Raw genomic sequence first — 23829 nt, 5'->3', positions numbered from 1 at the left:
AGAAATATAAGGAGAATAGTATTTGATTGTAGCATAAAGAGGGAATAGATTTCTTATTACTTGCTTCTGTGTAAGAAAGAAAAGAGAGAGTATTTTTATTTCTTGTTGTGTGTAAAGCCTCGTACCATACCCCCCTATTTATACATGCATGGGGTCTTGATTTTCAACACATATTTAATATTCATTCTCTCTTTAAAAATATGAGTCTTGCATGGGAATGGGCATCCACGTTGCTCATTCCTATCACAACAATTATCAGTTTTATCTCTGTCGAAGAGAACCTAACCCCAAAAAAAAAAAAAAAAAAACCGCCTTAACAAAAGAGTAAAGACCAGTCAAGAGTCAAAAAGAGTAAAGACTCGCGCAACAACATTGGAATTAAGTTACGATCTCCCAGTTCCACCAATAAAAACACACAACCAATAGAAAATTTGGGAAAAAAAAAAAAACAAAAAAACAAAAAAACAAGAAACAAGATACCGCTCATCACGTTGTGCGCTCTCTCTCTACCCTATCTTCTTTCTCGGTCTTCTCTCTCTCTGCTGTCTCCTTTCCTTTACAACCACCGCGTTCTTTCCCAACTATACCCTCACTACCCTCCACTTTTTCAACAAACCGCGTCTTTCCAGGGGCAAACCCGTCATTCGAACTACCCCATTCTGCTTCTTGTACACCCTTTACTCTGTGTGGGAGCAAGTGATGCCCCGGCTAGAAGCATGGCTGAGAACAACGGGGAAGAGAAATTACTCGCTGTGGCGCGACATATAGCTAAGACGCTGGGCCACAACACCAACATGGCTGATGATATACTCCAAATATTTTCGAATTTTGATGGAAGGTTCTCGAAGGAGAATTTAGCAGACAAGGTTGCAGATGGTGATCCCAGGGCCTGCGCCGCACTTGATCATTCCCTGAAGTCTCTTGACCGTCGGATCTCACAGTTTGTGTCATCCGACCGTCCGATCTGGGCCGACTCCGCCGACGCTGTTGCTTTTCTTGACGCCGTTGACGAGCTCGTCGCCGCCGTCGCCGAGTGGTCGCAGCTCTCAACAGACAAGGCTTTTGGCGCGTGCCTCGCACGTGCCGAGGACATGCTGCAGCACGCCATGTTCCGACTCGAGGATGAGTTCCGGTCGCTCATGGAGCGCGCTGGAGAGTCTTTTGACCTGACTCCGCCGTACCGAAACGGCGTCGAGTCGGTGGAGAATATTCCATTCGATTCGGAGGAAGAGGAGAACGAGCTGGAGACGGCAGTGAACGACGGAGCAGAAGAGGATCAGATCCCGGTGGCTCTGCCCGTGACGGACTACGACATCGTAATCGACGCGCTCCCCGCGGGGACGATCAACGACCTGCACGAGATCGCGCGGCGCATGGTGGCCGGAGGTTTTGGGAAAGAGTGCTCGCACGTATACAGCAGTTGCAGGAGGGAGTTCTTGGAGGAGAGTCTCTCACGATTAGGGTTACAGAAGCTGAGCATCGAGGAGGTTCACAAGATGCCATGGCAGGACCTCGAGGACGAGATCGAGAGGTGGATTAAGGCCTCCAACGTCTCCCTCAAGATCCTGTTCCCGAGTGAACGAAGACTATGCGACCGTGTGTTCTTTGGATTCTCCGCCGCTGCTGACCTCTCCTTCATGGAGGTTTGCCGCGGATCTACAATTCAGCTTCTGAATTTCGCGGACGCTGTCGCTATCGGGAGCCGCTCGCCTGAGCGGCTGTTTAGGATCCTCGACGTGTTTGAAACACTGCGTGACCTCATTCCGGAATTCGAAGCCCTGTTCTCGGATCAGTACAGCGTTTCGCTCAGGAACGAAGCAATTACTATTTGGAAGAGGTTGGGGGAAGCAATTAGGGGAATTTTCATGGAGCTGGAGAATCTAATTCGCCGCGATCCGGCTAAGGTTGGGGTTCCCGGTGGGGGCCTACATCCAATCACACGCTACGTGATGAACTACCTACGCGCTGCTTGCCGGTCACGGCAGACATTGGAGCAAGTTTTTGAAGACTATGGACATCCGTTGAAGGATTACCCTAAGCTTGATGATAGGGTCGCACCCAATTCTTCACTCTCTGTGCAAATGGATTGGATAATGGAGCTGTTGGAGAGCAATTTGGAGGCAAAGTCCAAAATCTACAATGATCCTGCATTGTGCTATGTCTTCTTGATGAACAATGGGAGGTACATTGTTCAGAAGGCGAAAGATAGTGAATTGGGAACTCTCTTGGGCGACGATTGGATCCGAAAACACACCGCAAAAGTTAGGCAGTACCATGTGCAATACCAGAGGAGTTCGTGGAACAAAGTTCTGGGGATTTTAAAGCTTGATGGTAGTAGTAACGGGTCATTGGGGCCTAATGGTCCAGCAAAGTCAATGAAAGAGAAACTAAAAATGTTCAACACACAGTTTGAGAATTTATGCAGGGTTCAGTCTTCTTGGTTTGTTTTCGATGAGCAGCTTAGGGAAGAAATAAGAATTGCCCTTGAGAAGATCTTGTTGCCTGCGTACGGAAGCTTCATTGGAAGGTTCCATACGGAACTTGGCAAGAATGCTGATAAGTACGTTAAGTATGGAGTAGAGGACATCGAAGTAAAGCTCAACGATTTATTTCAGGGTAGCAGTGGATCAACCGGTAGCCGAAAGTGAAGGTAGGAGCTGCTAGTTGTTGTTGTTGTTGTGTGTATGTATTCGTAGTGTAAATTAGAGTACAGAGTTTTGGTTATCAGAGTTAGTACCTAGACATCTGTAGCCTTCTGTTATAAATAGCACTGTATGATGTTCATTTATATACAGTATCATTCTTCACTGATGAAAGTTATGTTGGATTGAACTGTAATCTGTATTCTGTTAGTTGTTAGCCATCAGAATTACAATATTAAAATCCTAAATTTTTAGTTGTAACATCGAGGTGTTCTTGTTAGTTGCTGTGAATTTTCCTTACCTTTTATATTGCAGACGAAAATCCTATAAATTATTGGCAATATATATTGTCCATGGTTGAATATCGTTAAGTTGTAATAATTTAGTGTCTTTTGGCAAATTTTTTTCAAAATAAAAGCATTGAAAAAATTTAAAAAATCTTTCCTTAAAAAAAATGTGGTTTTTTTACTTAAAGCATGTGGTTTTAAAGCATTTAATTTTTTTTTTTTAAAAAAGTGGTTTCTTTACTTAAAAAAAATGTTTTAACATATAAATAAATAAATCGCAATCAGGGTAAAAAAATGTTCAAAAAACAGAAATATCAAAGAAACGAATACAAATTGAAGTTTAGTTTTGGAAAGAAAATTCGTATGAAATTGTGGATATAAAAATGATTATCTACATAAATTAGCTCTAACTCTAAGCCTCTAACAGGGTGTAATGATGCTCTTGAGATGAGTTAAACTTAAAACAAAGAAACAAAATAAATAGAAAATCTCTATTTCAATGAACCCAAAATTAAGTCTTGATATGTTTTTGTATGTTTGCATGTATTACGAAAGAAATGACAGAGCTGCGTATTATCATTTAAGAAAATTTTTAAATATCCCTGAAACATCGATGCTCGAGTGAGTTTAAATAATTAAAATCATTAAGTCACCAAAAAAAAAAAATAATTAAAATCATTAGAACACTAGTGTTCTAAGAATATTTGAAATTCTTCCTATAGTTTAACAGTGGAAGCGGATAGGAAATTCCTTCCCAATAAAAATGCATAAACTATGGTCAAGAAGAAGATGACAAAACCGAGTTAAAGAAGACTTTTTCAAACGTGCGATTGCTCTTTCAAGTAAAAAAAATGTACTTTCATTGAGTCTAAAAATGCTGTTTCTGATTGTCTCTGAAATCAGTTGTAGGTTGTAACATGAACTTAGTTTCATAAAGAACATGACATCACTTGTGTCCATCCATGTTCCATGGTTTATGCATCTGGAGTTATGGAGAAATTCTTTGGTTTTGCTTCATCCATATTTGGACTGCTTTGTTACCTCTGTTTTTTCCAAATGTCATGTGGCGTTTCTGGTTTTGGCCATCATCTCTGTTTACTCATTCTATTTTGATAAAGATGTGACGGGAAACCGGATGCATAGAGCCTAGTTTCTCATGTGGCGTTTGCCATGATGTCACTGAGTTTTCAAGGCAGTTTCGTTGTGGATATACTGTATTTATTTCTAGGATTTTTGACAACACAACTCATGAAGATAAAACTCTTGTTGGTTTTGTTGGAATATATATCAGTTATTTCCTTATTCACCTTGGATCCTCTCTAGCTGTGCTACAAGAAAAGGAAAATCAGCATTATGGTCCTTAAGATCTAAATTATGTGCGCATTCAAGTAGATTCAGTAGATCCAATCAACTCAACACTGGTAATGTTTTTTTTTTTTCTGAAGAAAGAGAGCTCAACACACTAAAGTGGAGCAACCAAACAAGAAAACAACAAAGAAACCAAAAATATAAAACTATAGGGTACAATCCGTTGTCATCTCCGGCATTGTCATCAACAACCAAACGGATCAATGCCACACCATTCGTTGTAATTCAGAAAGGACTTAATCTTGATTCCATCAACACCTGTCTCAGATCTCTGGAAAACTCTATTATTCCGTTCTAACCAAATATGTTCCAGATCACCGCAAAGAATCCTATCAGCCACCTCTTTTACTCAGAATTACAACCAGACACTTCAATTCAACTCTCAAACAGTTCTTTGACAGTTTCTGGAATAGCCCAATCTCTATCTACACCCGTCAACTAAGCGCACCACACCTGTCAAGTAAATTCATAGCCAAGAAATAAATGGTGCATACATTCTATTTCCTTTTTACACAAAAGTAGCATACTCAGTCGCTCTTTAGTGTTTATCCTGCCTACTAAAACAAACCACGCAAAGAGTTCAACTCTTGGAGGAACCAATCCTCTCCAAATGGCACTAGAGAAACTGTAGCTTGTGATGTCCTCCGGGAGAGTCTCTTTCTGTAGCACCTGCACAAATGAGTTAGTAGAATAGATACCAGTTTTTTCAAATTTCCATACAATTGTATCCTCTCTGGTAGGCGACATTCTCACTAGTCACAATCGGTCATCAAGTTGATTGAGCAACTGAAGTTCCCATTGGAATAACTCTTTCCTCTACTAAAAGTTCCACACCTAGTGTATCCCATCCCAGAACCCACAATCCCTTATGATGAAACCTTTTTTATTTGAAATGGAGAAGAATCTCGGAAAACTATCTTTCAATGGACCACTTTGTAGCCAATCATCCTCCCAGAAACGAATATGTCTACCATTTTCCACCTCCATTGCCAAACCCCTAATCATCATATCTTTTGCATGTGGCTCTTTAATATTACGCGGACAAATATCTTTTCACGGGCCATCTCTTAACAGTAATGGCTGTTTTGACAACATTACAGAAGAGTTCAAATGATTACAAGAACATACAATCTTCTTCCACAACGGACAATCTTCCTTGGAAAAACGACACCACCACTTGAACAGAAGCGATGCATTTCTGATGGTCGATGGAGCTAAATCATTGGTCTTCATTCTCCGTGGAGATGGTTTTGCTATTGGAGCTTGTAGAAAGAAAGTTGAAGGCCAAGTCCAAGAACTTCATGGACCCTGCTCTGCGGCTGCGTTTTCATGATGGATAACACGAGGTAAATCGAAGACAACAGTTCAACAATCCCTTGAGTTATAACACAGACGCTCATGGAGTAAGGTTTCTGGAATTTCTGAACTTGGATAACATTGAGTCACTGGCTCTTAATATTGTTGCTAAGTCAATGAAAGAGAAGCTTAGTTCCTTCACTGCGCGTTTCAAGAAGATATGCCATGTTCAATCTACATGGTGTGTCCTTAGCTTGAAGCTTAGGGAAGAAATAATTACATCCCTAGAAATCAATGAACTAGACTAGATTTTGGACTGTACTTTATTTATTAGTCAACTTAAGTCGGCTTAAGAAATTACCAAGTAACGGAGTTACCATTATATTTGTTTATTCAGCATGCCTTTGACTATTGAGACATGAAAAAATGAAAGGGGACAGGAAACATAAACTATGTAACATGCATATAAAAATGACTATGGCCAAGAACAAGATGACAAAACTTAGTTGCAGCATACTCTTCATGCCGGCAACTACTACTCCAAGTAAAAAATATATGTATTTAAAAATTATTGTGTAACTTTCCTTTGAAGGTTTCTCTGCAAAGGGTAGTGCTACCTGAAATGGTCTCTCTTGGTGTTTTGGAAAGACTAAAAAGCACTTGTTAGTTGTTACTTGGATTCTTTCACAGAGAATATGACACCTCTATCTGTCCAAATTCCAAGTTGGCTTATGCACCAAAAGCTATGGAGATTCCTTGGTTTTGCTTCATCCATAGTTGGATTACTCTGTTACGCTCTTAGTACATCCTTCAACTTTCTATTCGGAAAATGGAACTTGGCGAAAATCTCTATTTACATTGTTTTCAGTCTTATAATCTGCCTTGCCACTTTCTTTGCCAAGGTATGGCAATACTCTGCAAGTCTCCGATTAAGAGCTCACATGACATTTTTAGTTCTGACCGTTACTTCTGTTTACTCATTCTTTTTCGATAAAGCTGCGAATGGGGATCCGGATGCATATAGCATAGTTTCTTGTGCTTCTTTTGCTATAATGTGGTTTAGTTTGTCAAGACAAATTCATTGTGGATTTGAGGTAGACATGTTATATTTCTTTCTGGGAGTTCTCATAATACAACTGATGAAGATAAGATTCTTGTTGAGTATAGTTGCGATATGTTTCAGCTATTTCCTCATCATTCTTCGATCCTCTCTAGATGCATCAACAGTCACAGAGAGTGAATATTTGGAACTCCATGACCAAAATCATGTGTCAATTCAAGTGGAATCTGATTCACAACAATCCAACATTCATAGAATCATCATGACAAAACTCATGGATTGTGTTGAGGCGCTTCAGAAGAGAAAAGCTGCACTAGTGCAAACCATTTTTGAGGAATACAATAATGCTACTAATAACACTATGTTGGTGACTGATTACAATTTCTTGCTTGATACGCTACCACAGGGAGTTGTAAATGACCTTCATGAAGCTGTCAAATCTGCAGTGGCTTTTGGATTGGTGAAGGAATGCTCTGATGCCTACATCGATTGCCGGAGGGAATTCTTGGAGGAGTGTCTAGCAAGATTGTTGGAGTTGGACACTGTCAAGATTGACCACCCTAACACACTACCAACTCCATATTTCATGGTTAAGAGATGGGCTGAAACCTGCAATGTTGCATTCAGAATACTGTTCCCATTCGAAAGACGACTCTGCGATCGTGTCTTCTTTGGGCTACGCTCAGTTTCTGATGTTTGTTTTGCAAATATTTGCCGGGAATCCGCGACTCAGCTGTTAAATTTTGCTGAAGCCTTTACAAGTGTGAGCAGTTCATTTGATCAAATATTCATCATTGTTCACATTTTTCGGGCATTGTGTGACCTGATTCCACACTTGCAGACATTGTTTTGTGATAGCCTCACTATGTTCTTGGTGAAGGAAGCTATTACAATCCAGAACAACTTGAGAGAAGCAATAGAGGGTTGTTACACGGAGGTGAAGAATATGATTTTCCGTAGTAAGAAGGCTAAGTTTGTTTTTCCCAATGGCGGAATTCATCCATTAACAATGGATGTCCTGGCATATGTCGAGTTATTTTGCGAGCCATTTTTACAAAAATATGTGCAGGGTTCTGATAGAGCTGGAACATCGTTTTCATTCTCTGTGGAGATGGTTTCTATGTTGAAGATTTTAGAGAGAAAACTGAGAACTAAATCCAAGAACTACAAGGATCCTACTTTGTGCTATTTCTTCATGATGATTAATAGAAGGTACATACAAAACTTTGTAAAACAACGGCATTTCGTAACCCATTTGAGCAATGATTGGGTCCAAAATAATACACAGAAAGCTGAGCAAAACCTTGAGCTCTATTACAAAAGCTCATGGAACATGGTGGTTGATTATCTGAAGCTGTACAACGATGAGTCTTTGGTGCCTGCTGTTCCTGCTGAATCAATGAAAGAGAAACTTATTTTGTTCAATTCACACTTCAGGAAGATATGCACTCTTCAATCTACATGGTTTGTTGGTAAAGAGCAACTTAGGAAAGAAATAATAACATCCGTAGAGAACATGTTGCTTCCAGCATATGGAAACTTCATTGGGAAGTTCCATAATGTTCTTGCTGCAGATGCATATGAGTATATAGAGTACGGAATGTTTGATATACAAGCTCGACTTAACGGTTTATTTAGAGGAAGTATGAATTAGGAAGGTAGCAGAAAAAGAAACAAATAGAAAATTTGTATGAATGAGATCACAAAATCACTAGTATTGAATTGGAAAACATGCTTGTGTTAGATTTTATCAGAAAAAAAAAAGTAAAAAAAAAAAAAAACAGCAAAGAAGTGAAATTTATTTGGTAATTCTTGGTTATTAAGTTATTCCCAAAAGAATTTCTAAGACTAACCATTTGGAACCACAGGCATAATCCACCCAGCCATGGTTGAGCAAAAGTAAATTTCAAGTGTAAAGCATCTATCACAATAGTACAATTATCATCTAGATTTCAATGCATTAACTTGCAGGAATCTATATTGTAATAATAAGATTAGTCAAACCCAAGTCAACTGAAGATGTTCCTGGAAGGGGATAGGAAAGTTACACTATGCAATCTATACATATAGAAATGACTATGGCCAAGCGCGTGATGACAAAACCGAGTTGAAGAAGACTCTTCATACCTACAGCTCCTCCAAGTCAACAAAATATGTAGTGAAAAATTAACTGTGTAAACTCTTGGATAATATTTGCTCCGTGTCTCTGAAAACACTTGTTACTCACTTAGCTTCTTTCAGAGGATATGGTACAAGTGCCTGTCCGAATTCCAAGATGGCTTATGCATCAAAAGCTATGGAGATTCGTTGGTGTGGTTTCATCCATAGTTGGCCTGCTCTGTTATGCTCTCAGTAGATCCTTCAATTTTCTATTCGGAAAATGGAACTTGGTGAAAATCTCTATTTACATTGTTTTCAGTTTTATAATCTGCCTTGCCACTTACTTTCCCAAGGTATGGCAACACTCGGCTTGTCTCCGGTTTCGAGCGCATATAGCATTTTTAGTTCTGACCATTACTTCTGTTTACTCATTCTTTTTTGACAAAGCTGTGAATGGGAAACCAGATGCATATAGCATAGTCTCTTGTGCTGCTTTTGCTATAATGTGCTCTAGTTTTCCAAGACAGATCCACGGTGGATTTGAAGTGGATCTGCTATATTTCTTTCTCGGAGTTTTTATTGTGCAACTGATGAAGATAAAAGTATTGTTTGGTATTACTGGGGTCTGTTTCAGTTATTTTGTTATTATTCTTAGATCTTCGCTAAACCTCACATTAGAAGATGAACATTTTGATCCATGTGATCAAAATCAGGTTGTCGTTCAAGTTGATTCGCAACAAGCCAATGATGATTGCAGTTTTATGATGGCACGGTTAAGTGCTTGTATAGAAAGGCATCAGCGGAGAAGCTATGGTATCATGGGCAAAATTTTGGACCAAGTGAGGGAATACGGTGAAGCCATTGGTGTCCCTGGAAAGGTGATTGACCACAACTTGGCGTTTGATGCACTTGGGCCCGGAGCTATGGATGATCTTCATGATGTTGCCAAGTCCACCATGGCTGCTGGTTTCGGAAAGGAGTTCTGCGATGCATATAGCAATTACAGGAGGCAATGGTTAGAGATGTGCATATTGAGATTGTTGAAGCTTCGAGAGGATAGAGTTATTGACCCTCAAACAATGCCATCCATGGATTACATTATCAGTAGATGGATCATAGCTTCTGATGTTGCCCTAAGGATACTATTTCCCTCGGAAAGGCAAATCTGCAGTCGTATCTTCTCTGGTTTACACTCTGCAGCGGATGCGTGTTTTGGACAAATTTGCTCTGAAGCAACAATTCAGCTGCTGAAATTCGCAGAGGCCTTCGCGGCGATTAGCCTTCCATCATGTCGGATGTTCCAAACCTTCCGCGTTTTTCTTGCATTGAACCAACTGATTCCAGACTTCCAGACATTGTTTTCTGATGGCCCCAGCGTGTTCTTGGTGAATGAAGCTGTCACAACCCGGAACAAATTGAGAGAAGCAATCACAGGCTCTTACACGGATATGAAGAATTTGATTTTCCGTAGCAAGGAGGCTAAGTTAGTTCTTCCAAGTGGTGGGGTTCATCTAATTACCTACAATGTAATGACATATATCCTATTCTCACGGCAGTCGCAAAGGAAGCTTCAGCAGGCTTCGCTAGAATACCCGATGGATGCCGGAACCCAATCGAATAATATTATGTTGTTGCAGTTATTAGAGAGAAAATTGAGAACCAACTCCAAGAAGTACAAGGACCCTGCTTTGGGCTATTTTTTCATGGTGAATAATAGGAGTTACATAGAAAACAAGGTAAAAGAGTGGGAGCTGGGAACCTTTTTGGGAGATCATTGGGGCCAAATTAACACTGCAAAAGTGAAGCAAAACCTTGAGCTATATTACAGAAGTTCTTGGAACAAGTTGCTAGACTATCTGAATCTAGACTACTATGGCGAGTCGCCGGCACCTGAGGTTGCCGCAGAGCCAATGAAGAATAAACTGCTGTTGTTCAACATTCATTTCATGGAGACATGCGTTGCTCAATCTACATGGTCCGTCTTTGATGAGCAGCTAAGGGAAGAAATTAGGACTTCAATAAAAAACATGTTGCTGCCAGCATATGGAAACTTCATTGGGACGATTCGTAAAGTTCTTGGAATGAATGCTTATGAGTATATTAAGTATACAATGTTTGACATTGAAGCTCGAATCGACGGTTTATTTTATGGAAGTATCATGAATCAATGAAGCATTGACAAAGAAAGAAGTAAAGGCAGAGCTTGTGTGAAGCATTATTAGATTGCAAAATTTTCGATAGCGAAGTGTACTACTTTCACATTGTATGGTTTCCACATTATTAGAGCATGTGTATGGTTTGCAATAGGAATAGAAAATGTTCTTCCAATATACAAATAATTTTAGAGCTAACTAGAGTGAGACCAGACAATGTGCGAAGAGATAAATTAATTATATTATATAATATATTTTAATATTTTTTTAGAGATTAATTAGATATATGTAAAATAATATTAAATTTAAAGTATCTTATATTAAAAATATTTTATAAAATATTTATTTAATAATTTATATATAATTTTATATAATTATTTAATAAAAATATAATACAAATTGAATTATAGTTTATTGTTTTAGGATTTTGAATTTATTTATTTTAAAAAAAAAGATAATTTTTATTATATTATAATTGTACAAATTTATATTTTTATTTGTTATTTTTTATCATTTGCAAATAACTATAAAATTAGAAAAAAAATGAATTAAAATAAAAAATACTAAAAATAGAATATAAAATTATAGATTAATTCTATAATAATGTTATATTTGATTGAGTATATTTAGTAAGAAGATGGTGTGTCAAATTTAAACTTATTAAAAAAAATTTAGTAGAGACAGATCAAAAGAGGACAAATAGTGACTTCGACTCTCTCAAAATTTTGAAGAAATATATATATTTAGTGACTTTATATATATATTTTTTTAATAATGTGATAGGTTTAAGTTTTAATTATTTTTTTTATTGATATTTTTTACTTAACCAAATCAACTTGACATTTCTTACTTTTAAGTTAACAACTTCAAAACATAAATTTCTTACTCAAATATGCTCCTATGCCACTTAGGTTTAAGTTTTAATTATTTTTTTCATTGATATTTTTTACTTAACCAAATCAACTTAACATTTCTTACTTTCTGAAATTTGAACTAAAACATAAAATTTGAATTTCTATTTTTATTGATTTTAATTTTTTTTATATTTTATTTGAATACAAATGGAGGTATTTCTTTATTGACATTTATGTTTTAAAGTTAATAAAGAATAAATAAGGGTAAAGTATCTTTTTTGTCCTTGAAGTTTGGCAAAAATTTTAAAAATACCCCTAAGTTTTATTTTGTTTCAATTTTGTCCCAAAAATTTTTTATTTGCATCAAATATACCCTCAACGGCTAAATTTTCAAAAAAATAAAGACAAATCTAATAATAATGCATGAAAATTATGCTTGATTTGCTTGTGTTAAGGGTTGTTCTTGTGAAATTGTTGTTGAATTGGTTTTAAATTTTTTGAAAAATTAGCCGTTAGGGGTATATTTTATCACGGCCCAAAATGAGCCATGACTGGCGCTCAGGAAAAAGAGTTCCCTAGCAAGCCTAACAGATTCGAATATAAGATAAATAAAAATGTTACAAATAATTTTTGATAAATTTACACTTTCTATAATGAATAATTACATAATTGAACAAAAATAAAATAAATAAATATAGATGGATCCTGTCTGTGGCATATGGAGCAGATGATGTCTAAGAACTCAACAAGGAATAGAACCCATTGCAGATCATTACTCTTGAATAAGCTAACATAATCAAATACTTATTCCTGAAAAATATTTTTTTTAAAAAAAAAAGGGTGAGTTTTGCAACTCAGTGACTAGACAGTACATCTATAATTCACATGAGACCATCTAAACATTATTATGAAAATAATTTTAGTTAGAAAATAATAATTTATATGAATAAGTGAATCAATAAGGGAGTTCTCATACAAAAATCAAATCAAATAGTCCACACTTGGACGGCTCCACCTCTAAGGGTAGCCCTTTTCTCTAGTGTGTCCGTACGGAATAACAGATCCAACGTTTGGCCTACACGTTAGGCTAGCAACGCCCCTGCTAGCTGAGGTCTGAGCCAGATGCATCTAGGTTAACGTCATAACCGCCGTTAACTACGGTTTTCTAATACGAGCCTCCCAAACCAATTCAAAACATATAATTTCACATACAACAAATCTTTGATCTTTCAAATATATAAGGTATCGAATAAAATCAAATCAGATAATACTTTCTCATCCAAATCATATGCAATCCTATTTCTCAATCTTAAAGCATTTCAAACATATTTCATAATTCCAAAATAAGTGAGTACTAATAAAATTTCAATGCTTCAAAAATACATATTCGAATAAAATTAAATGCGTTAAAATAATATAAAACTTCTTCAAACATGATATATATAGTCTCATGTGCATATTAAAATGAGTTTAACAAGGATAAGCATTTAGTTATAATAAATCAATTAGTAAAACCAATTTAAAATCATTTGATAATAATCTTTGTAAGTATAACTAAGTTCAAGCACCGTATATCCAAATAATTATAGACGTAAAGCAAACACTTATAAATGTAAAGCCTACTCACAACGTGGTCCTAAGGGACCGAAGAGACCAAAACCGAAGTGCAAAATTAACGGGTGAGGAGGATCGATGTAGAATGAAATGAGTAGTCACAGGATTTGGACCGGGCAGCGAAAAGTTGCGGCTGCAACAACAGCAGCATCTATTTCTTATTGCAACGTCAATGATCATAGCACCCAGAGAAACTATTGGATTCAAATTAAATGGAAGACAACAAGAAAGAGTGCTGGAAAATCTAAGGTAAAGCAGAGGTTCAATAAAATCAGAATGGCAGGATACGAAAGTGAAACAGATTCAAGGGAAAATAGCGAACCAGAACGGCAACAATGGCAGTGGTCAGCTCGACAGCAGCAAGGAGGTACGGCGGTAAGGTGGCAGCGTTGCTTCTTCTCCCTCACGAACTCGCCTCCTTCTCCCTCCTCTGTTCGCGTCTCACGGCGGCGGCAACAGCTTTATCAACGGCGACGCAGCAGTGGTGAGGGAACGGCGGTCTCCGACGGCATGCTAGGCAGCAACCAGGCGTGACAGAGCTGGTGGCGTCCTCTCCTCCATCGCGTTTCCCGCGGCGGCAGCTCTCTGCCTCAACATCTCACTCTCTCCCCTCTTCGTCAGCGCCGGCGGCGACACGTGGGACGGCGGCTCCATGGCGGTGAGGCGCGACGCCGGCATGCTCCAAGGCGACGGCAGTGACGGTGGACAGCCTCCCTCTCTTCTCTTCTCCGTTCCCTCACTCTCCCCTTTCTCTTTTCTTTGCTTCCGTTACTTCTCCCTCTTTCTCTGAATTGTGTGTGTGTATGTATGTAAGAGGGAGGGTGTGGGATTTATTTTGAGATTAGGGTTAGGGTTTCGTTTGGGAATAAGGAGAGTAACGGTATTGTAGGGATTTTATATTCTACCCTCTTTACAAAAATTTTTGCCCTCGAAAATTCAAAAATTGATATAATCTGCAAAACTTTACATGGTTTTAGCACTTTGCCAAACATGAGAAAGAAGTATAACGAGGTGCAGAAGTTACAAGATAGGTTTCTGTTAAAACGATGTGATTAGCATTCACCTACTCTTGTTTCCTTGACAACTTAGATATACATAGTACTTTTTACTTAGTTTGTCAATCTCCTCAAAATACACTTTTACTTTATAATCTCTTGGTTCTGGTGTACATCTGCTTGGTAGTAGCCGGTCTTACGTCAAGCCTTAGAATTACGACTTTCTGAACTTCAACATCGATAAGTTGTGTCCTAACAAACTAACGTATCGCTTACTATATCTAGGAATCACACGAGACCAGAACAAGCTCAGGTTTACTCAAAAGGACACAAAACCTGGGAAGAGAAGAGCAAACATCACAGATTGTATTTGCACGAAGGTAAAAAAGATGCTTAAGATTACAATTAAGCAATGCTGTATAGAAATAATTAAGTGTGCCAGAAAGAGTCAATCGCATCTTAACAAGGAAATCTGAATCAAGAAACTTTAATAGTAACAATTAAAGAAAATAGGGTATATTAGGTCAAAACAAGTTCAGGTTGAATCAAAGAAGTACAAAGTTCACAAAAAGAGGTTAACCAAAATCAATGGCTATTTTTACAAAGATTTAAATGGATGATTAAGGACACGATCAGGCAAGAGAAGAATCAAATAAAAAAAAGTTTTTTCAAAGAAGATCTGGAACAAGAATTCTAAGAGAATATTAGAAGATATGATGTATCATAGTAAAGCAATTTCAAATTACATCAAGGAGTTACATAGTTCACGTAAAGGAATGCAATGTCAGCACCTGTGTTGTCGAGAATATATGGTATAGCCAAAAGCACGATCAGATTGAGATATGCATAAGATGTAGGACATGAAATAAAATAATCAAATTTCATTTCAACAAGAATTGAAACAAGGAACTCCCGATACGAAATATAGAAGAAGGAACGATACGTCAAATCACGTGGCACAATTATAGTGCATACTTCAACACAAACTATCCCAAAAAGAACACCTAATGTTCCCAAACATAACAATTACCATTACTTGGATAAAGAAATGAAGGAGTTTAGAAGAACTATTCCTTACAGGTTATAAATTCTACCCCTTTGTATGCACTATACTCAATAATCAGACCACAAGATGTGACAATGCTAAATAGAATATAGATTTTTTTCCCAACAAAACTAGAAAACAAGCAAAACAAAATAAAGTCCAGCATAACAATATCATCATAGCATAAAAGATTTTAGGGCATAAGTAAATGTTGAAATCATCGAAAAAGCTTCATAATATTCTTCATTAACATCATCAAGACCCTAAAAATGCCAAATGATGAGTATTGCAAATAATTGAAAGAGCAGATTAGAAAAAAGGACATAGATGTTACACCCAAAATTAGAAACTAGTATATAAAAAATGGTATCACCTAAAAATTTATACTTTTAAACATCAACAACAATAACAAAACAAAATATTCAAACACAATCAATCAAAATATAGTAATAAAGAAAATATTTAGAACGAGCAAAGGTAACATAAAAAAATCTAAAATAAATGAACCAACTAAAAATAGAAAACACATGAAAAGAAAAGAAAATATTGACAATTTATGCCTCCACACTCAAGTTATGATCAATCCATACCCATAATTTTTCAGGTCAACAAGTTATAATGAAATAACTCAAGATTAAACCCATTGACTCAAAATGAACCTATCGGTTTCTTTAGAGTTTAGACATCCACAATCTTCATACATTGCAAACAAGCACCAAAATTGTCCTAAAATTAAAAAAAAATTTTTTTTTACAATGCCTACTTTATAATACTCCGTGAATATAATAAGGAGAAAAACTCATAGAAAGAATTTGTTCAACTTTAAGGAATTAAATATCCAATCTTTTCCATCTGAAATCGCCAGAAATTCTTTCCAATATCTAAGACCTACAATCTCAATCTCACGAAACCCAGAAAACCAATCTCTCCAAATCTCTGAGAATAATGACAATAGTTGAGAACAGAGGAATTTTCAAAAAAAAAAAGCAAGGGTTAAGAAAATTTTCAAGTTTCAAATCTTAGCCAAAAAATAAAGTTCATCACCAAAAGAATAAAAGACAAATATCACCAAAAGAATAAAAGACAAATATCACCAAAACAAATAAAATTATAAGAGCTGATTCTAACACACCCTTATCCATACATAAACAAAATTTTTGTCATGATAATACGCATAAAATATGTTGTTTGAGCTACCCTTTAGTAAGACATTCACGTCTAAATGTAATCCACTGTTGCAACAATGAAATCAAAGCATAGCACATAATTATTAAAAGACACAGACACAAACACATCAGATGTGGTGTGCACTTCTAAAATCAGACCAATAAAATTATTTCAACTTCCAATTTCAAAATCATGAACATGATCATAAAAATTCACTTGAAAGTACGAAGTCATTTCGACATGATCACGAAAAAAAAGTTTCTTAATCTAACTAATGATAAAATTGGAAAGTATAAAGGTAGTATAATAGAAAGCCTTTTGATATTTACTTCCATCTAACTAATATGGAAAGGATCCCATTAAATAGATGAAGAATTGTGTGAACCAATAAAACAATATATATAAGCATCCAAAAATTAAATAATTTCTCTCCTTGTCCCTCAATTTAAGTCTCTGCCAAGTTAGCTCTCACCTCTTTTTTTTTTCATGCACATTAACAAATAACAGTTCATACTTATATATAATCCAAAGGTAGGAACGTGTATGAATTTAGTAACAATGTCTTTTTTTTTTTTTGCACTTACACCCAAAGAGAACTTGAAACATGCTATTTTGGAACTGACCATATTTCTATCAATCTATTTTTTCTTGTTTGTGTACGAAACTATTTTTCTTGAACACATTTCAGATATATAACTCCATAAACATCAAACTAGCAAGGAGAAAATAAAACAATGTTCAATCAGGACCATACATAGTAGAAGCATACAATTAGAAGCAATCATCTAAAATTCAAATATCCCCTTATTCAATCTAGCCACACAAATTGTTCCTGAAAACCAGTAGCTGCTGAATATACTCCTTAATTTGTTGTCATCATTTCAAAAGCCTTAACCTCTCCATTCAAGTATCATATATTTCATAAAAATCTCTTGAAATAACTAACTTCTTTCACAAACATCACATTTTGCAAAAATCATCAGAATTCAGCAACAATAGAAAAATCATAGAACATAATCACAATAATTCCGTGACAGAAAAACCATGTCCAACAACACAATACTATAATAAAACTAGATCATCAAATTAGAAAAGTTCAAACAAACTTCTAAATCAAAAAGATCTTCAATCCATCTAACTAGTCACCCAAATAATTCTCTATCCCTAAACAGATAAAATCACCAGTTCGCCAAACAAATAATACTCCATTATATGTTCATCACAAAGTTCTTCTCCTTGAAAAATTGAATAACAATTTTCAAAATTCTTAATTTGAAACAAAAGGATCACAAGCAACTCAAAATTTAGTCATAACTTCAAAGATTATCAACATAAAAGAAAAATTCAGATATCGCTTATCAAGTCCAAAACAAAGCATCTCGTTTAGTAACTCAATGAATTCATGCAATCCAAAATTTCAAATACAGCTCTATAAAGGAATTAGATAGTAATTCACAGCAAACACCGATCGGATCTTCTAAGTAATTCATGAAATATTGACATCAGAAATCATAGAGAACAACACAAAGACGAAAAAGATTAAAGCATGCATTCACAAAATCAGAAAAGGTTAGAACTAGCTACAAGGCAGGAATCGCGAACCGGAACCGAAACTGAAACTATTGCAAAAGCACGTTCGAGAAAATCTAGCAAAGGATAGGGCAAGATTGGGTACAAAAGGACAAGAGTAGTAAGAAGTGGCAGAGGACAGATGATCACAGTAATCAGAAGACAACAATGACATAGAAGACAAAGAGGACATTCCTATAAGCCTTTGATAGTGCCACAATTTGTACAAATAGGTGCGCTTCTATTTATACAATTGTGATCCTACCATAGGACACTTGCTCCATATTACACAGATTTAACCTAAGCTCTGATACCACTTTATCACGGCCCAAAATGAGCCATGACTGTCGCTCAGGAAAAAGAGTTCCCTAGCAAGCCTAACAGATTCGAATATAAGATAAATAAAAATGTTACAAATAATTTTTGATAAATTTACACTTTCTAGAATGAATAATTACATAATTGAACAAAAATAAAATATATAAATATAGATGGATCCTACCTGTGGCATATGGAGCAAATGACGTCTAAGAACTCAACAAGGAATAGAACCCATTGCAGATCATTACTCTTGAATAAGCTCACATAATCAAATACTTATTCCTGAAAAATATTTTTTTTTAAAAAAAAGGGTAAGTTTTGCAACTCAGTGACTAGACAGTACATCTATAATTCACATGAGACCATCTAAACATTATTATGAAAATAATTTTAGTTAGAAAATAATAATTTATATGAATAAGTGAATCAATAAGGGAATTCTCATACAGAAATCAAATCAAATAGTCCACACTTGGGCGGCTCCACCTCTAAGGGTAGCCCTTTTCTCTAGTGTGTCTGTACGGAATAACAGATCCAACGTGTGGCCTACACGTTAGGCTAACAACGCCCCTGCTAGCTGAGATCTGAGCCAGATGCATCTAGGTTAACGTCATAACCGCCGTTAACTACGGTTTTCTAATAGGAGCCTCCCAAACAAATTCAAAACATATAATTTCAGATACAACAAATCTTTGATCTTTCAAATATATAAGGTATCGAATAAAATCAAATCAGATAATACTTTCTCATCCAAATCATATGCAATCCTATTTCTCAATCTTAAAGCATTTCAAACATATTTCATAATTCCAAAATAAGTGCGTACCAATAAAATTTCAATGCTTCAAAAATACATATTCGAATAAAATTAAATACTTTAAAATAATATAAAACTTCTTCAAACATGATATATATAGTCTCATGTGCATATTAAAATGAGTTTAACAAGGATAAGCATTTAGTTCTAATAAATCAATTAGTAAAACCAATTTAAAATCATTTGATAATAATCTTTGTAAGTATAACTAAGTTCAAGCACTGTATATCCAAACAATTATAGACGTAAAGCCAAACACTTATAAATGTAAAGCCTACTCACAACGTGGTCCTAAGGGATTGAAGAGACCAAAACCGAAGTGCAAAATTAACGGGTGAGGAGGATCGATGTAGAATGAAATGAGTAGTCACAGGATTTGGACCGGGCAGCGGAAAGTTGCGGCTGCAACAACAGCAGCATCCATTTCTTATTGCAACGTCAATGATCATAGCACCCAGAGAAACTATTGGATTCAAATTGAATGGAAGACAACAAGAAAGAGTGCTGGAAAATCCAAGGTAAAGCAGAGGTTCAATAAAATCAGAATGGCAGGATACGAAAGTGAAATAGATTCAAGGGAAAATAGCGAACCAGAACGGCAACAACGGCAGCGGACAGCTCGACAGCAGCAAGGAGGTACGGCGGCAAGGTGGCAGCGCTGCTTCTTCTCCCTCACGAACTCGCCTCCTTCTCCCTCCTCTGTTTGCGGCTCACGGCGGCGGCAACAGCTTTATCAACGGCGACGCAGCAGTGGTGAGGGAACGGTGGTCTCCGACGGCATGCTAGGCAGCAACCAGGCGTGACAGAGCTGGTGGCGTCCTCTCCTCCATCGCATTTCCCGCGGCGGCAGCTCTCTGCCTCAACATCTCACTCTCTCCCCTCTTCGTCAGCGCCGTCGGCGACACGTGGGATGGCGGCTCCACGGCGGTGAGGCGCGACGCCGGCATGCTCCAAGGCGACGGCAGTGACGGTGGACAGCCTCCCTCTCTTCTCTTCTCCGTTCCCTCACTCTCCCCTTTCTCTTTTCTTTACTTCCGTTACTTCTCCCTCTTTCTCTGAATTGTGTGTGTGTATGTATGTAAGAGAGAGGGTGTGAGATTTATTTTGAGATTAGGGTTAGGGTTTTGTTTGGGAAAAAGGAGAGTAAGGGTATTGTAGGGATTTTACATATTTGATGTAAATCGAAAACTTCTGGGATAAAATTGAAACAAAATAAAATTTAGGGGTATTTTTAAAACTTTTGTCAAACTTCAGGGACAAAAAATATACTTTACCCAATAAATAAAGTCAATAATCTGTATAGGTAGTAAATCGGATCAAACTAATTCGATTTACTATGTATGTGTTGTTTAGTAGTAAATCGAATCAAACATAAAGATGTTCATGACAGGGCGTACAACAGAAATTGGCGTAGAACTCCAAACTATTTATTCATGTAAATTTTTCGAAGAGTCGTATGTAACATGCTTTATAAATTGACCAAATAGTAAAGTAGTAAGAGTCTTATATAACATGTATTAGTAAAAAAAAATATAGAATTTGAATATTTTTATTTCGTGATTTAAATTTTTTATAATTATAATTATTATGACACTTTTAATGTATATATTTATTGTATTTAATCAATAATTTATTTTTCAAATGAATTATAATAATAGATAAGAGTTTTTCTTTTTAATCTTTTAATTCTCTTTATTAAAGATGATTGGTTGATTCTCTTATGTTGTCATGTGTTTAGAAGTACTAATGTGGTATCATTAGAAAAAATAAGATGACTAATGCTCATGATATAAAAAATTGGTATCAACTTTTATAGATTACTAGAATGAGACCCGCGCGATGCGCAGGACGATAAATTAATGATAGTATATAATAAATATTAAAAATTGTTATGTTTTGTAGAAATAAATTAAATATGTGTAAATTGAAGTTAAATTTAAAAGGTGTTTTATTTTAAATAATTTGTAGTACAAAAGATTTGGATGTTGGAGTTGTACAAAGTAACATTTTTATTTGGTGGTTTGATTTTTTGCATTTGTTTTAGTTGGACTTAGTCATCTTATGTGGCGCTCGTCCTCCTTTTTTTTTTGTTGGTAGTTAGAGTTGGTGCTTTCTTCTTTTTGTGGTAGGTTCTTATGAAGACATGTTCTTTATGAATTGTTGAGTTTGATGCACTTTCTATTGTGTTATTTGGTTCCATCTTTGTATGTATGTTCTTCTTTTTGTTGATCTAAAACCTTTAATTGAATTTTGAATCTAAAATAAGTATTGGGCTAACAACTAATAATTTGATAGATGAGATTATGAAAAGTATATAGAGTTACCTTATTGTTGGATATTGTAGTATTTGATTACATGTGCCACAAATGTAGTTGTTTCTTTTTTTATATATACTTTCTTCTAATGCTTTTTACATTTAACACAGTTCCATCCTAATTTGTCATCAATTTCGTTTATAGTTGCTAAAATTGTGAAGATCTTTTTCTATTTCAATATTCAATTTATGTTATCATTAGGTATATGGTATTTAAGTAAGTATGAATGTATGATGTATGTTGTGATTTTTTTTGTCATACCTGATCATCAGATTCTCATTGCATGGCTATTAGATCTAATCGTTCTGCTCTGAAAGAATGATGCTCTATTGAGTAAGTTTGAGATGTGCAGTTCGAAAATAAATTTTTTGTGCTAAATTTGATGTTATGTGAAGGAATAGTGATAAGAGACTTATATATATAGTTTAAATGGTATGGAATTTAAATACTTATAATGTAAAATTTATTATGATTAATAATATTATTATGACATTTGTAATAGGGATGTTTATTACCTTTAGTGAGTTATTTATAAAAATTAATAAATTAATTGTTACGGTTATAAATTTATTGTATTATTTATAACGGTAAGATATAATAAATATAGGAATATGAATTCAATGTATTTGGAGGTTACAAATTTATTAGATTCTATTTTTTAGTTTTTTATTTGTATATTTTATTTTTTTGCTTATTTGAAAATAATAGTTGATTTGGTAAGAATTGAGTGGTTGATTCTAAAGTTGTGCCAAATAATAATTATTCTAAAGTTGGCAATGCAATTGACGTAGTCAATGGCCTAAACTTATGGAGTTGCGGTCAACATAATTATTGTAATAATTATATATTTAGATTTGTATCCATGCATGATGCATCTTATATGTACAAATATACGCAACAAAATCTAAAAGTTAAACATTTTTAGTAAAAAAAAAGAAAATAGTTAATTAGTGTTTTGAGGTAAACATGCATGCATGTTATATCTTATATACTACAAATGTATCTAATATGAAAATGCATGTCTAATATCATATATTTTTTGGTTTTGTTTTGATACTCTTTTAATAAATTTATTTTTTTTTAGTTTTCAAATATTATTTTCAAAATTTATATTGGTAAAATAAAATAGAATTTATTTTTAATAATAAGTAAAAACTACAATAATAGTTCTTTGTACCTAGTGTTACTTCTAAAAATTAAAATGATTGTTTTTTTTTACCAAAAATACAGAGATTCGAACTCGCGACCAATATAGGAGACTATACTATTTGAGATATAATTCATTGGCAAAAATTAAAATAATTATAATAAACATAATTATAATAATAAAATATAATTTTCATTTTTTAAACTTTTAATTTATAAATTAATTGTTGCGGTTATAAATTTATTGTATTGTTTATAATAGTAAGATATAATAAATATAGGAATATGAATTCAATGTATTTGGAGGTTACAAATTGATTGGATTCTATTTTTTAGCTTTTTATTTGTATATTTTATTTTTTTGCTGATTTGAAAATAGTAGTTGATTTGGCAAGAATTGAGTGGTTGATTCTAAAGTTGTGCCAAGTAAGCAATATTGCTGACATGACATTAGTAGGAGGAAAGAAATGTCTCAAAAGTAATGTGGTGCATGCTTATGTATCTACTTTTATATATTAAGAATAGATAAATAAATAGATAGGTACTCAAAAGATTCAGAGCCGACAAAAACAAATATAAAAGATGTTAATGACAAAAAATTTCATAAAAATTTTAAAATTTGATAAACATACCCAATGTCTATTCCTTCGTTGAAGCTCATTTTCAATGAGCATAATGCTGAGGTGGTCACCTGGATTAAATGATTTAATTAACTCTAAAAGTAAAATACTCGTGTTGTGATTTGAATTAAATTTTTAAGTATTCAACTTCGAAATAAAAATTGCAAATCAATTTATTCATGCCTCTAAATATTCATAATTCAGTTCATCATTAGTACTCTATCAAATTGCTAGTTTTGGACCGATGTTTAAGGCATAACTCAATTGATTTGGAACTTTTATTTCTATGTTGTATACTATATAAATTATTTTAAAATATTATATGAATAATTTATTTTTAAAGTTAGTCAGATAATCTAATTTTAATGGCCACATCAGTATTATGCTCATTAAAACAGATTTCGATAAAGGAATAAACACGCTTCTTTAATTTTAAAATTTTTCAAAATAATTTTGTTGT

At 35.0% G+C, this 23829-nt stretch overlaps 3 protein-coding genes across 3 annotated transcripts; all 3 read left to right on the top strand.

Moving 5' to 3' along the window:
* The first annotated feature begins 307 nt into the window (after window positions 1–307).
* Window positions 308–2903, top strand: LOC112766854 (exocyst complex component EXO70B1). The gene has a single exon (XM_025812755.3). It carries the CDS (start codon window positions 717–719, stop codon window positions 2646–2648), a length of 1932 nt encoding a protein of 643 aa, XP_025668540.1. The 5' UTR covers window positions 308–716; the 3' UTR covers window positions 2649–2903.
* Window positions 2904–6288: 3385 nt separating this feature from the next.
* LOC140180535 (exocyst complex component EXO70B1-like) lies at window positions 6289–8593 on the top strand. Its single transcript, XM_072221758.1, has one exon. It carries the CDS (start codon window positions 6289–6291, stop codon window positions 8305–8307), a length of 2019 nt encoding a protein of 672 aa, XP_072077859.1. The 3' UTR covers window positions 8308–8593.
* Window positions 8594–8760: 167 nt separating this feature from the next.
* On the top strand, window positions 8761–11210 carry LOC112766961 (exocyst complex component EXO70B1). Its single transcript, XM_025812850.3, has one exon. It carries the CDS (start codon window positions 8900–8902, stop codon window positions 10922–10924), a length of 2025 nt encoding a protein of 674 aa, XP_025668635.1. The 5' UTR covers window positions 8761–8899; the 3' UTR covers window positions 10925–11210.
* The last annotated feature ends 12619 nt before the right edge of the window (window positions 11211–23829 follow it).

This window comes from Arachis hypogaea, chromosome 17 (assembly GCF_003086295.3).
Source record: "Arachis hypogaea cultivar Tifrunner chromosome 17, arahy.Tifrunner.gnm2.J5K5, whole genome shotgun sequence".
Lineage (NCBI taxonomy): Eukaryota > Viridiplantae > Streptophyta > Magnoliopsida > Fabales > Fabaceae > Arachis > Arachis hypogaea.
This window is presented reverse-complemented; position numbering and strand designations above follow the sequence as displayed.

Bases quoted from the DNA above. Each gene is read 5' to 3' on its own strand.
- LOC112766854 (XM_025812755.3), top strand. From the start codon at position 717: ATGGCTGAGAACAACGGGGAAGAGAAATTACTCGCTGTGGCGCGACAT.
- LOC140180535 (XM_072221758.1), top strand. From the start codon at position 6,289: ATGACACCTCTATCTGTCCAAATTCCAAGTTGGCTTATGCACCAAAAG.
- LOC112766961 (XM_025812850.3), top strand. From the start codon at position 8,900: ATGGTACAAGTGCCTGTCCGAATTCCAAGATGGCTTATGCATCAAAAG.